The 12,527-nt window shown below is 34.9% G+C and overlaps 2 protein-coding genes across 4 annotated transcripts; both read right to left on the reverse strand.

Annotated features, from left to right (window-relative positions):
* Nucleotides 1-399: 399 nt before the first annotated feature.
* On the reverse strand, nucleotides 400-2,727 carry LOC110412633 (uncharacterized). The gene is made up of 3 exons (XM_021423224.2): nucleotides 2,564-2,727; nucleotides 2,313-2,431; nucleotides 400-699 (listed from the first exon to the last, which is right to left on the reverse strand). The coding sequence occupies exons 1-3, from the start codon at nucleotides 2,643-2,645 to the stop codon at nucleotides 586-588; spliced, it is 315 nt and encodes a 104-aa protein (XP_021278899.1). The 5' UTR covers nucleotides 2,646-2,727; the 3' UTR covers nucleotides 400-585.
* Nucleotides 2,728-3,186: 459 nt separating this feature from the next.
* Nucleotides 3,187-11,440, reverse strand: RAD5 (DNA/RNA helicase protein). Of its 3 annotated transcripts, XM_021422675.2 has the most exons (20): nucleotides 10,618-11,434; nucleotides 10,333-10,466; nucleotides 10,114-10,249; nucleotides 9,897-9,950; nucleotides 9,659-9,805; nucleotides 9,425-9,576; nucleotides 9,263-9,347; nucleotides 8,903-9,175; nucleotides 8,569-8,715; nucleotides 8,326-8,481; nucleotides 7,051-7,118; nucleotides 6,569-6,691; nucleotides 6,388-6,487; nucleotides 6,186-6,298; nucleotides 5,401-5,679; nucleotides 5,084-5,284; nucleotides 4,506-4,599; nucleotides 4,346-4,417; nucleotides 4,019-4,117; nucleotides 3,187-3,763 (listed from the first exon to the last, which is right to left on the reverse strand). In XM_021422675.2, the coding sequence occupies exons 1-20, from the start codon at nucleotides 11,164-11,166 to the stop codon at nucleotides 3,641-3,643; spliced, it is 3,105 nt and encodes a 1,034-aa protein (XP_021278350.1). In that variant the 5' UTR covers nucleotides 11,167-11,434; the 3' UTR covers nucleotides 3,187-3,640. The 3 variants fall into 3 exon arrangements, 2 of the variants coding, with proteins under 2 accessions (XP_021278350.1, XP_021278351.1); XR_002444846.1 differs by lacking the exon at nucleotides 3,187-3,763 and having other exon boundaries at nucleotides 4,041-4,117; nucleotides 4,346-4,434; nucleotides 10,618-11,437; XM_021422676.1 differs by lacking the exons at nucleotides 3,187-3,763; nucleotides 4,019-4,117; nucleotides 4,346-4,417; nucleotides 4,506-4,599 and having other exon boundaries at nucleotides 5,152-5,284; nucleotides 5,405-5,679; nucleotides 10,618-11,440.
* Nucleotides 11,441-12,527: the final 1,087 nt, after the last annotated feature.

Below are 12,527 nucleotides of genomic sequence, written 5' to 3' on the forward strand. Positions count from 1 at the left end.
AAACCAGCTAGTGAACGTCTCTAAGAGTTAGGGCAAATAAGGTGAATCTTGAGTTTATAAACAAAGATTTTCTTCCCATTAATAAATATGTCTTTTAAATTAAAAATGTAAATTCTTGACATTTGTTTGACTAAGAGCTAGCATTTGTTGTTCTTGTTTTGGGTTTGTTGGGATATTTAATGTTGATTGTTTCTTTTGGGCTTCTGATTTTTTGTATGTCTACAAGGCCCTTTGGAATTTTATTCAATAAGTGTACCATTTATATTAAGATTGGGCTGTACATTTCGACCTCTAGCGGGCTTTTAGGGAGAAGTTTGCGATCATTTTCAATTTAGTCAGTAAAAATACTAAAATTGGATAAAATTGTAGTATCCATAGCGTACATTCATATATTCCTCATTCTTGCCAAAAAAAGTCATATATTCTTAACTCCGGTGACAATAGAAGCTTAAGGGGAAAAGAAAAGAACAACTCAGCTGCGAAGGGCAAGCTTTGTTTCAGTTTATTTCAGATCTGTTATACAAAATTGGAGATATGATACTGCTAACAGCATTCAAAAGAAAGCTGTAAAACATTCCACATTTGTCAATCCATATCATCTAAATGTCCAAATTGCTGCTTCCAGTGAGACCGTGCTTCTTCAGGTGTCCGAAAAGTCCAGATGTGAGACTCGGCTCTCTCACGAGTTTCCAGAATTTCCTGTATTCAGCAGGTCCAGTTCGTTACTTTTGAGCAGAGCAGAAGGAAAAATGCAAAAGTGTAATTTGAAGTTTTCTCTAGGTGGAAAAACCAAATACTTAAGCAGGCACTAAGCCTGTCCACAGCACCTTGAGTCAGCCGTTCCATTCACACAAATGTTATCATATTAAGCATTCAAAATAAAAATGCTAAATTTTCTTATTCCCCCAGGAAATAAATTCTTTAGTATAAACACTATCATATAGTATTATACATAAACAGGCAAGCTTAGGCCTCAGGACTTCTTTTTGCCATATCACTAACTTTCTTCACCGTCACATGTATCAAGGGGCTTCGGGTTTTCCACTTAAAAAGGCACGATATTGGTGTCTTACCTCTTCATCTAGAAAATAATTGTACTACCTCTGTCCCAATTTCTTCACTCATCTTTCCTTTGTTGAATATCCCAAAATTGTGTACTTTCCTTCTTTAAACACTTAATTCTCTTACTTTTTTATATTATAAAACTATTCTTTTATGATACTCCTTTTTTTTTTTTTTACATTTTGGCATTAAAAATCATGTTACATCAATTTTATAAACAAACATTTAAACTCTTAACATAAATTACACTAAAATTGAAGTTTTTTTATTATACTTCGAGAAAGTCAAATAGGGGCAAGCAAAATGTGACAGGGGGAGTATTTATTTATTTTTACTCTTACCATTATTATTAGAATTTCCACACTCCTTACATCCTGTGTACCCAAATTATTTGAACCACTACAGCATCTAAAAGAACACAATCACCTTTTTAACTTAGATGTCATGATGATCCTCTCCACTCTTACAACTTCCTCCGTCATACCCAGCTTAGCCATTTAATCATTATTCATCTTTCGTTTTCCACTTTATACTTTAAGCAGAAGGTTTTGATTGTCACTAAGGATAAGGTTAAATCCTTTTAACCTTGCTAAACATTTCAAAACTTTATTCATTATTGAAGAGATAAATTTGCAGCATATGAAGCGTAGCTCTAAGTTATCAGTTGACACCTGACATATCTATATCTTTTTCGCGATACATCTGTGTTCTACGGCATTATTTACAATTTCTAAGTATCCAGGAGTTAGGATCTTACACCAAGTACTTTTACTTCTTATTCCTAATGTGAATTGGTCGAATAAATTCTGAAACATTTCTAATTACTTTTAGCTAATGTAGCACAATTCAAGCATAAAGCAACTAGTTTCCAGAATAAAATTCAACCTTCAACCTTAATGAGCAAACTTCTAAGCTGCTGAGATTTCGAAAAAGTGCAATCAGAACTAAACTTCATAAGAATTTTTTGCATTCAAGCATCTAATCAGTTGAAATGGCATTCATTACCAAACAATATGAAAATAATGGATCGCTGACCAGATTAAGCCTTCATTTTTCTTTCTTAATATCTTTGCAATTTTGATTCTTGTAGAGGCATATTAGAACAATTGTTTCTTTAATCTTTTCCATCATGAAGTAATTAACTCCTATTTCCACTGCGTCTTAAAGCAAAGGAGAAAGGTTGCAAAGAAATTCAAATAAAAAGGAAATAATTATAAAAAAAATAACAAGAGAGAGAAAAGGAAAGCTACCTGGAGTTGAGAAGAGGGCTTGGTTTTCAAAGACAAACAATCCCAAAGAGCATTCCATTTTCCAGAACAATTGTCAAGCACTCCCAGCCTATAATATTGCTGCATTTGATGAACCGGAGCTGCCCAGAGGATTTTAATAAATCAGATTTTTAAAAAAAGGAACATCTACAAATAAATAAATAAATAAATAAATTGGACGGAAAATCGAAATTCAAGATTCCACAATTAAGGAAAGCAGAGGAGGGCGTTACAATAGCAGAACCAAAGAGCGTCGAAGCATTTGGAGCAGGATAAACGACGATGCGAAGTGGAGGATTCCTTCTCTACACTCATCTCCACCAAACTTAACCGCTATGCTGATCTTGGCACCCCTCGTACCTTTCTTTGTTCTTGTTTTGCTTTCCAAAAGTGAAGGGAAAATTACCCAAAAGAAAAAAAGGTTCATTTTGGCGTCTATGGATGGGGCTTTTGCGCATTTTGGCAAATTGGGCTCCATCAAGGTCCAGTTTTGGACAGAGTTGGGCTTGGGATATGAAACCCTAGACCCACTTTGCATGACTAAGAAAAGATTTTTGCGCTGAACGCTGAAGAAGTTTTCCAGGACCCAAGAAAAGATGGTTGTTCATGGTAGAGTATCAAAGGACTCCCATGACCAGGAATTCTAATAAGCAACAGGTCAGTAATGAAAATTTGGTAAATAATGTTTCTTCTTGCCTTGATTTATGTAGAATCCCAAAGGGTTTACTTGCGCTTTCTGTTGAAAATGCCAGTTTAAGTTTCTGTTAAGAATTAAAACAGCTAAACAGCTCTTCAAATTGATGATCCAAAATTCAAATATGTATAAACTATGATTTTCTCACTTGCAAATGGGACGTAAAGAACAGCTAAGAAACATTGATGCAATCGATGATCAGAAAGTAATAATAATACACTAGTGGCTACATTGAATCAACATTATAATGAACCTGAACTTAAAACGTACTGGTTTCATCTTTTACATGCCAGAGGTTGCGTTCTGCTATATACAAAGCACCTACTGGCCCATGGATAGGTCATTAATCCCTAAATTTTAACGCCCAGATTATAAAAAAATTAGTAACCCTGACCAACACATGGTTAGCATCTCTATGGCTTAAGCTGTGATCAGCCCTCAATCTTGGCTAAAAACTTTAATCACGTTGAATCATTATGCTCCAAAGTCCACCTGCTTCCCCAGTGCCATCCAAGATTGCGAGGTCCCAAAATACTTGATTTCAAGAATTATAAAAGCTATGGGTATATCCATACAAGAGAAGTGAAACAAAGATCTGCATCTTCTTAAATGGTTTTTAAGTGAAAAGCATTTTCAGTTCCTCAATACGGGCTGTTCGTACTTCTTGATCAGTTAAGGCACCGGATATCATCCTTTGCTTGCGTGCTTGCACTGCTTCCATTCTTTCCTCCACTGTTCCCTGCCATCACATCCGTCAAAGAAAAGCAGAATCGAAGCAAAAGAAAAAATGTGAGAACAATGCAAATGCTAGGTTCCAATATTCAATGTTTGTGACATGGCATGATGATTTAAATTCAAAGTTTCAGCTGAATTGTAAGTTTAACCTGTCAAGCACCTAAGGCACAAAAAACAGGGCAGCACACAAATGGCAATTTCAATGCAGTTGAACAAGGTTCTAGCGTATATAGCTTCTTTCAAATGGACAAATTTATACCTTGACAATGAACCTTTTGATTGCTACTCTTTTAGTCTGCCCAATGCGATGGATGCGCATGACAGCTTGTTCCTCTACAGCTGGATTCCACCATGGATCCTGCATAAAAGTGAATCCTTACTTGTCAATCATCAATAAGCAATTACCCAAGCACAACACAGAGAAAATAAGTCAGCTATATCATTTCTTATTACTATGCTTAAAATTTGCTGAATGATACCAAAACTAGATGTGACTCTTCATCAAATATCACAAAATGAAAAGCACCAAAAATGATTGCACTTATTTAATAAGAAGCAGAGTACAATACTTATGTGTTCTACATACCAAGACAAAGGCATTGGAAGCTGCAGTTAGGTTAATTCCAACCCCACCAGCCTTCAATGACATCAACAACACCTGATCCAACAATGAAGCTAAAGATAAAAGTCAAGCTATCTAAAGAACTAGTAAATCAAACTTCATCCAGGAAAATTTTGTCACCAACCTTGATGTTGCTATCTTCTGAAAATTGTTTTATTACTTTTTCACGCTGCTGTTGATTCAAAGTCCCATCCAGTCGAAGAAAGGGAATGTTACTCCTGGACATTAATAAGAATTATACTAATATGAGCAACATAAGTGAAAGATGAGTAGAATAGTTACAAGAAAGACAACTAAATCATTGTCTATTCATGATGAACAAGGTCAAAACGCTTGCTAGGGCATAGCAACAGAGTAGGGAGGTGAGGAAGAAAGGAGCTGACAAAAGCATGCCATGCCAATGTGCCATCTTTGACCTAGTTAAACATTGTTTGCATCAAATCAACTTGAACAAGATTCAGACTATTCAAATTCTGTTATATGTGCACTTACATCACTCGATCAGTAATAAAACCAAGTTCAATGAGATTTTGACTTCAGGTTTGTCAATTTTGATAAATGAATTGTTTAAGCGCTCCTCCAAATCGTAAAAATATAGACAATGCATAATTCTGCTTTTATGAAAGAAATACCAATTTGAGACAATTGATGAGCTTCAACCGGATATTACCTACAAATGTTACATCAGTTGGAAACAATTACCGAGTAAGAGGAATCTGCAAGAGGTCCAAAAATGCAGTCCACTGGCTGAACAAGATGCTCTTAGAGCCTGACAAACGAAGATTTTCAAGTTCTTTCAACAAAACAACAACCTTAGTTGACTCCACCCAATTTTTCTCAACATCAATCTGGAACCGACTCTCAGTTGGGGCTGTAATAAGATCTTGCCTAGCAACAGTTTTTCTGTATGGTAAAAAAAAATAACTCTCCAAGAATAAAAATTTCATAGATTCATCTTAAACTTAATCTGAGGCCATAAAAGTCCAAACAAAAGTTTAAAAAAAAGCTGTTCAAGATACCTACAAACAGGACATAAACCAGAATTTGGATTTCGCCAACTTGCCAAGAGGCACTCACGGCATAAGCGGTGAGCACATGGAGTCAGTACAGCATCTTCAAAAGCTTCAAGACATATTGGACACTCTCCTTGTTCCCCCTTGCGCAGCTCTTCAACCACCTCTTGAACAAATGCCCTCGAAGGCAAATCTTTGGCTTCCCCTTCCAGGGTATTCTGGCCACCTCTAAGGAATCGTTTAGCTAGCTTATTCAGATCTGAGTAATCTTGTGTATCTCCCCGGCTAGACACATCAAAATTACCCATCACCATTCAAAGACAATGTTTGCTTATCTTATAAAAGATACAATTAATGTTACTCATAAGAATGAAGAAACAGTTGCATTTTGCATCTGTTTTAGCTATTGACTTTTAGGTTGTAAAATAAATAATCCAAGAAACCACAATCCTTAAGGTATTGCCTAAATAATGACAAAAATATCAAAGACAATGATAATAGTAAGGATGACCACAAAGTCAAATCAACTCAGCAACCAAATCCATATAATAAGTTACAGCTGGATATCAGCAAAGAAAAGGGCTGTCAAACTCCTTAAAAATTCAGGAGACAAAATTTTTTGAGTATAGATCTTCCAAACTAGTCCTGTCAATAAACTTAATTTGAGCAATGGAGATTCTTTATAAGCTTTAGACTGGCTAGTTAGAATAGACAGCCATCATCATCATTATCATCATCACAATCACACTAATAAAAACCAGAATGGGAGGGAATAAAGGTAAGCAGCAGACCTCATCACAAGGAATGGATGATCACAACATTGACGTAAACGTAGAAGTAACTCCAAAATAGAAGCATAATTATGAAGAACACGTCCTTGCTCAACAAATTGATCAAACTTCACCTGAACAGATACCCACCAACACATAAAAGTTATAAACTATAAAGGCATCATGAAATGTAAATGAAACCAATAGATAAATAAAATTATACCTTTGATCTTTTAAATAGGGCTTCATAAAAGTCTTTTTCAGCTTCAGTGAGCTCACAGTAAATCACCTGAACATCAGCTGGAGGGAGAACTAGAATTGGCCTATAACAAACAAAAATTTAGGGGCATAATCTATAAAAAGCCCAAATGAGACAACTAAGTATACTTAGCCAGTATACTCACTTGCCATCTCTATCTGTGCTACACTTTGTTCGCCTTAACATGATTGGCTTTAAGATTGACTGAACCAACTTTAGCCCTCTCTCATCACCCTCCTCGAATGGTTTTTGAATGAGTTTGTTCCACCTAAACCATAGCTAGTTAGCTAAATACTGTGAGATATACAAAATTCAGAGAACCTTTTTTGGCACAGAAAATTCAAAGAATCAGCTTTAAAATAGCCTAAAAATGCATTTGCCATATTAACAGATATATAGAAGCATACTAGAGAAGCGTTTCATGTATTGCACAGGTAATGTTAATGTTCAACATGAATACATACAGTTAAAAAGTTGCTCTGTCTTAGAACCAAAGAGAAATAAATGTGAATTATAAAGGTAATGTAATAACAATCATATTCAATTTTACTGTTTCAGTCCAACTATAAAGGAGATACTTAAGATCATATCCTACATTTTCCAACAAACAAGTTACGAAAAACTTACCAGGGCCAGTTTCCCCAAGGTTCCACCCTCAAAAACCGGAGAAGACTGTATAAATCCTCCAGCTTGTTCTGTGACAATAAAATTTTCTAGTTAGGATGCATATAAAATTAATTTAAATATCACAAAGCATAAAGCTCTATGAACCAATATATGTGTAATGAAAAATTTTTGAGTCAGCATGAAGAAAACATATACTGATAGGGACAAGCAAATAGTATTACCCTTCACATTTTCCAATATATAACAGAAATCTACTTCTCCAGCATCATAACTACAACAAATAGCTTGAGAAACAATTACCACAAAGCAAAGAAAGCTCTGCTTCAAGCACAAAACAATAAATGTGAATTTTAACACTTAGCATATGATTATGTAGTTAAGACCAAAACTTCATCTCTAAATCTGAAGAAATCAATTCTCTCTGCTTCAAGCACAAAACAATAAACACATACAAATTTTAGAACTTAGCATATGATTAAGTAGTTAAGGCTGAAATTCATCTCTATATCTGAAAGAAATCAATAGACTGCATCAATCAAAGATTCCATAATCATTAGATAGAAATTCGTTCAAATTTTGATGAGTATAGATTCTTGACAACAATGCATGACGGAAATGGAAAGCACTCAATATTTGTACCAATAGGTATAGACGTTTCATAAGTATTACATGTCACACATCACTCAATATTTATACCCAAGGTATATTAAGCAAATGGAAACCACTCACTCACTATAAGGAAACGGGCCAAGGATCCTTAATGTAGGATCATTATTTAGAGAATTAGAGCTTTATCAGGATTTCATTTTACAATAAGGGTTATATTGGCAATTTCCTATTTAGATTATTGTTTTATGGGCTCTAAGATACAAACACTTTAGTTTTTAATTTTCATTCAGCTTTTGGAATACTGTACTCTCTTGTTTCCTCTTCTTCCTAGCTTTATTCTTTTTCTTTGTCTAGTTCTTCTCTTCCTACCCTTTCCCTCTGTGCTGTTATTTTCTCTCCCCATCGCCTTCTCTCTCTCTCTCCACATTCTATTCCTCTCCAACATGTACTATTTACTAGAATGGGTGAGGCAGTTGCTCAGCCAATATAACAAGAGAGGAAAATGTAAGAAAAATCAATACATACTCAGAAATTTTCTCCTTTTACTTCCATACATGAAAAAAAGTGGGATAAAAGGAAACCTAAATAACAAAAACTTGCTATACCCATTCAAGAAATATTTAAAACCAAAGGATGACTTTACATATTTTTCTAAAATGCTATCACCTGGATTGGAGTGCCAGTGAGACACCAGCGACGATCAGCAACTAAAGCAGTGGCAGCCATGGAAATTTGACTTTTAGAGGACTTTATGGTATGTGCTTCATCAAGAACAACCCTGAACCACTGAACTGAGTATAGTCCTCCATTATCTTCAGAATTCTAAAAAACAAACGACAAGTCACTTTTTACTTATGTGTAAAATATGAAGCAATTTCAATAATAATAAAAGTAAAATTCTTCAACCACCTCTGCTGAAAATTCTGAAGCTAGAACTCCATATGTAGTAATTACAACATCATTCTGCGCAAGAAGTTTTGCATCCTTTGGCCTACTTTGTCCATAATGAACATATAAAGACAAAGACCCTGGTTGCACATGAGTTTCAATCTCTGCCTGACAATACCCAAATGTTTAGAGCCAAACTCAATAACAGAAAAGTGAAGAATTAAGCAGATACTCCATAAATATTAACAGAACTGCTGAATTCAAAATATGAGATGTTACTATAAGCAAAAAATCCAGATGTTACTACAAGGTAAAAATCATAAAGTGAATATACATCAAAACTGAAAAAGCAAACCTTCCATTGGCCAAGAAGAGTCATAGGACATATGATCAGATTGCCCCCATTTACATGTTTGTTCTTTTGCTTCAACAACATATCAAAGTCAGGGAATTTTGTTGCATTTTTCACGGAATTTGGTGATTGGCCAAAAATATTACTGACTTCACCACCTTGATCAGAAGACTGATCTGGGGATTGACTATCTGATAAACCACCTCTTTCTGAATAGGTTACTAGGAGGGATATTGTCATGATTGTCTTCCCAAGCCCCATAGCATCCGCCAGAATCTTCAAAAATAAAGGAAGTTAAGATGCAGTAAAAATGTAACAGGAGGGAACTAAATTATGTAGACAGAAAAAATGGTAAGGGCATACTCCTCCTCTAGCCATTTGATTTGTGCTTGGGAATTCTATTGTAGCATCACCAGTAAACACATTCAAGTATACAACAGGCTCCCTCCTATAAAAAAGGTACCCCTTTAACATCCATTAACACGATAAGTGGAAGTAATCAGCTATAAAGATCTTATGACGTACTTATCTGCTAAGCGATACGCTTCCCAGCAAGGGTGAAGGGTTGTAGCTGCCTCATCCAAGCAATGTCCCTTCTCCACCTGAATCATCCAGTGGAGGGCCTGCTTTTGGTAAGGACGAAGTTCACACTGGAGAATGCCAGGGGGATCCATTTCCTAAAACACAAAAATTGCCGTGTGATTTCACCTATCATTAGTAATGGCATGCACCATGAACCCTTTTCAAAAATGGCAATACCTCTAACTCAGAGTTATCTCCAACACCAACAATATTATCAAGATCAGCATCAGAGATGGACTCCTCATTTTCAACCTCAATTCCACTTTGAGATTGATTCTTAAACCTGTTTGTAGGTAACAATGGGGTATGAAGACCAGAACCATCCTGTTTGCATAATATCATTCAGGAACTCGACTACTGAAAAACCACTACTATTGAAATAGTAAATATAACTATTATTTATTTATTTTCCTACCTTTGTTTCCAAGGGTCGCTTCTTTGTATACAAATCACCAGGAGCTAATTCTGCCTAATTATCATAAAACAACAATAAAGACATTGCTCATTGAAATATTTGAGAGAAAAACATGGTACAATACACACACGAGCAATATTTTGCTTATTTCATGATAATTATATCGACAAGGTAACCACAACCAAAACAATACATCAAAACTTAAGCAAACCATTACCTTCTTAAAGGGGGTTAAGCCAAGCAACCGGAACAAATTTGGGAGAGGGTGAACAACAGATTCCTCAGTGGAAGTGCTGGCTGCCTTGAGTGAAGTCTGCTGATACTTATGTAACATGGAACTATTAATGTACACACTGAATCAAACCAAAGATTTACAGTCATCAAAACCAGATTTAGTAACAAACTAACAAAGAGTAAACTTTCAAACTAACCACACCTTAAAGATAAAACAATAGTATCCATAATACCCAACACATCCGGAGCTGATTTACACTGTCCCTCAACTTTAACCTTTTTATCCCTCACAAGAGGCAACAAACATCGTGCCCACTCATTGGGTATTCTACCAATCTGCCAAAACAATCAAATGCATTTTAAATTTTTATATTTCAAAAATATTATTTCTTTTACATTCAAATGCCATTTTTTGCTTCCATAAATAAAAAGTAAGTAGAAAAAAAATAAGTGACTGATTACTAAAATTTCAAATCAAGTTTTTTACCTCCCCAGAGTTCTTGGTAGAGAACCTAACAATCTCTGAACAAGCCGCTGCCGCTAGCCTTCCTCTCCCAAAACCTTTCCCCACTGGCCCAGCCGGACTCGGGCTGCTACGCTTTAATGGAAACGTGAAACAAACTTCATCCCCGGCCTTCACTTTCCTCCCTTTACTCGTTGAAAGTCCGGGTACTTCGCTGGAGCCCACAAGCCACCAGTCATTTTCAACCGTAACATTCTCTTCATCTTCCACAATACTTGCACCACAAGTAACATTTCCATTACTACTACAACTAGAATTCTTACAATCTTTACCCGTTTTCTTCGGCTTCACACTAACCGACGTCGTATGGGAGCTCGAATGTCGAGTCTCGGGTTCAGGTTGTTTCTCTCGGGGCTTTAAATTGAGAGGCGAGTCCAAAATTATGTTGATGGCAGCGTTGGCGTCGTTTTTGGCCAAGTGTAGGGCTCTGATTATGTCCATCTCGGAATGCTCTAATCCGACGATTGATTGAACGGTTTTAATGAGAGCCTCCGTCTCCTTGCTTCCTCCCATCGGGTTATCCCTTAAAACCCTAACCCTAGCCTCGAATTAATCCAACTTGGGCGATTTTTATTTTCGGTAGTTCGGAGGAGATAGTTCCGCCGTAGGCGACCGAGAGAAGGGGATTTGAATTTTAAGGGCCAATGCTAAAATGCGGGGCGGTGCATGTTATCGGAAAGGCGGGTATGCTTTAGAGATGGCGGGAGAGCGTCACTGAAAATTAAAGGGCACAACCAGATGACAAAGATGAAGTGTGTGATATACAGCTGACGCGTCACCTTTTCCCGCCACTTTTATATAGTGCAATGGGGGTCTGCCTCTACCGCTTTTTTTGTTTTGTTTTCTTTTTCCTTTTTCCGCCTTTGGAAAAGCTTCGAGCTTGTGCTTTTAGTTGTTAGGAGTATTTTGGGATAGATATAGAATATAATATGATTTACAATTAAATTACTTTAATTGAATCACAAATGACTCTATCATTTAGTAAAATTACGTGGTCAAATGATTGACTCTCCAACATTGAAGCATTAAGCTTTTTATTTGTATTACTATTTAAAGTAATAATGATTATTGTTATAATTGAAAAAAAAAATTTTAAATTTTATTTTTAGATAAAAAAATCATAGCTAAATACTCTGGTGCAATAATGATTATTGTTTTACTTTCATATTTAATGTAATACGAATGCAATTAAAATTATATGTACTATTAGTCTAATTAATATATTGTATTTTGAGTTTAGGGTTTTATGGTAAGGGAGTTAAATGAAATTTTATAAATGTTAAAGGATACTTTAGTTTTTTAATCTTTTTTATGAAATTTATAATTAGTTAAAAGATTCAAGGCATAATGTAATGCTCGAAAAAGTTTTTAATTTATTTAAATAAATTTTATTTTTTTTATTATATTTAATTAAATTTTTATAATTTTATGTTAAATTTAATAAGTCTTTATGAATAATAGTTGATTAATTTTTATTAATTCAAATGTCACTTATCATTTTATATTTATATAAAAATATCATATGGTCTTGTTATTATGGCATATTAATATATCGCATCATTATCAATTATGATATATATATGCTACATCATCATTAATTATAAACATCAACATGTTATGTCAGCGTTACAAAATACAAAATAACAAATGACATTTTGACTAAGTTAACCATTAATTATTAGGTTTATTTGACTCAAAATAAAACTATAAAAATTTGATTATACATGATAAAATAATAAGAGCTTATTTAAATTTTTTTAAAAAGTTTAACGATGTCTTTTTTAAGTATTATGCATTATCATAATGATTTTATGTCTTTTAGCATGGCTCTTTAAGGCATTTTGACTACTTAGATTTCTTTTATGACATCATCA

The sequence above is a fragment of the Theobroma umbraticum genome, unplaced genomic scaffold (assembly GCF_002168275.2).
Source record: "Theobroma umbraticum cultivar Fairchild unplaced genomic scaffold, ASM216827v3 scaffold_95.0, whole genome shotgun sequence".
Lineage (NCBI taxonomy): Eukaryota > Viridiplantae > Streptophyta > Magnoliopsida > Malvales > Malvaceae > Theobroma > Theobroma umbraticum.

What these genes read in the sequence shown, in the direction of transcription:
- LOC110412633 (XM_021423224.2), bottom strand. Translation starts at nt 2,645, where the DNA reads ATGAGTGTAGAGAAGGAATCCTCCACTTCGCATCGTCGTTTATCCTGC. An exon ending in CGCTCTTTGGTTCTGCTATT is followed by an intron (nt 2,432 to 2,563) that starts GTAACGCCCTCC and finishes TCCTCTGGGCAG; the next exon opens with CTCCGGTTCATCAAATGCAG. An exon ending in AGCCCTCTTCTCAACTCCAG is followed by an intron (nt 700 to 2,312) that starts GTAGCTTTCCTT and finishes TGCTGAATACAG; the next exon opens with GAAATTCTGGAAACTCGTGA.
- RAD5 (XM_021422675.2), bottom strand. Translation starts at nt 11,166, where the DNA reads ATGGGAGGAAGCAAGGAGACGGAGGCTCTCATTAAAACCGTTCAATCA. An exon ending in ATCAAATGGCTAGAGGAGGA is followed by an intron (nt 9,176 to 9,262) that starts GTATGCCCTTAC and finishes TTATTTTTGAAG; the next exon opens with ATTCTGGCGGATGCTATGGG. An exon ending in CCCTATTTAAAAGATCAAAG is followed by an intron (nt 6,299 to 6,387) that starts GTATAATTTTAT and finishes GTATCTGTTCAG; the next exon opens with GTGAAGTTTGATCAATTTGT.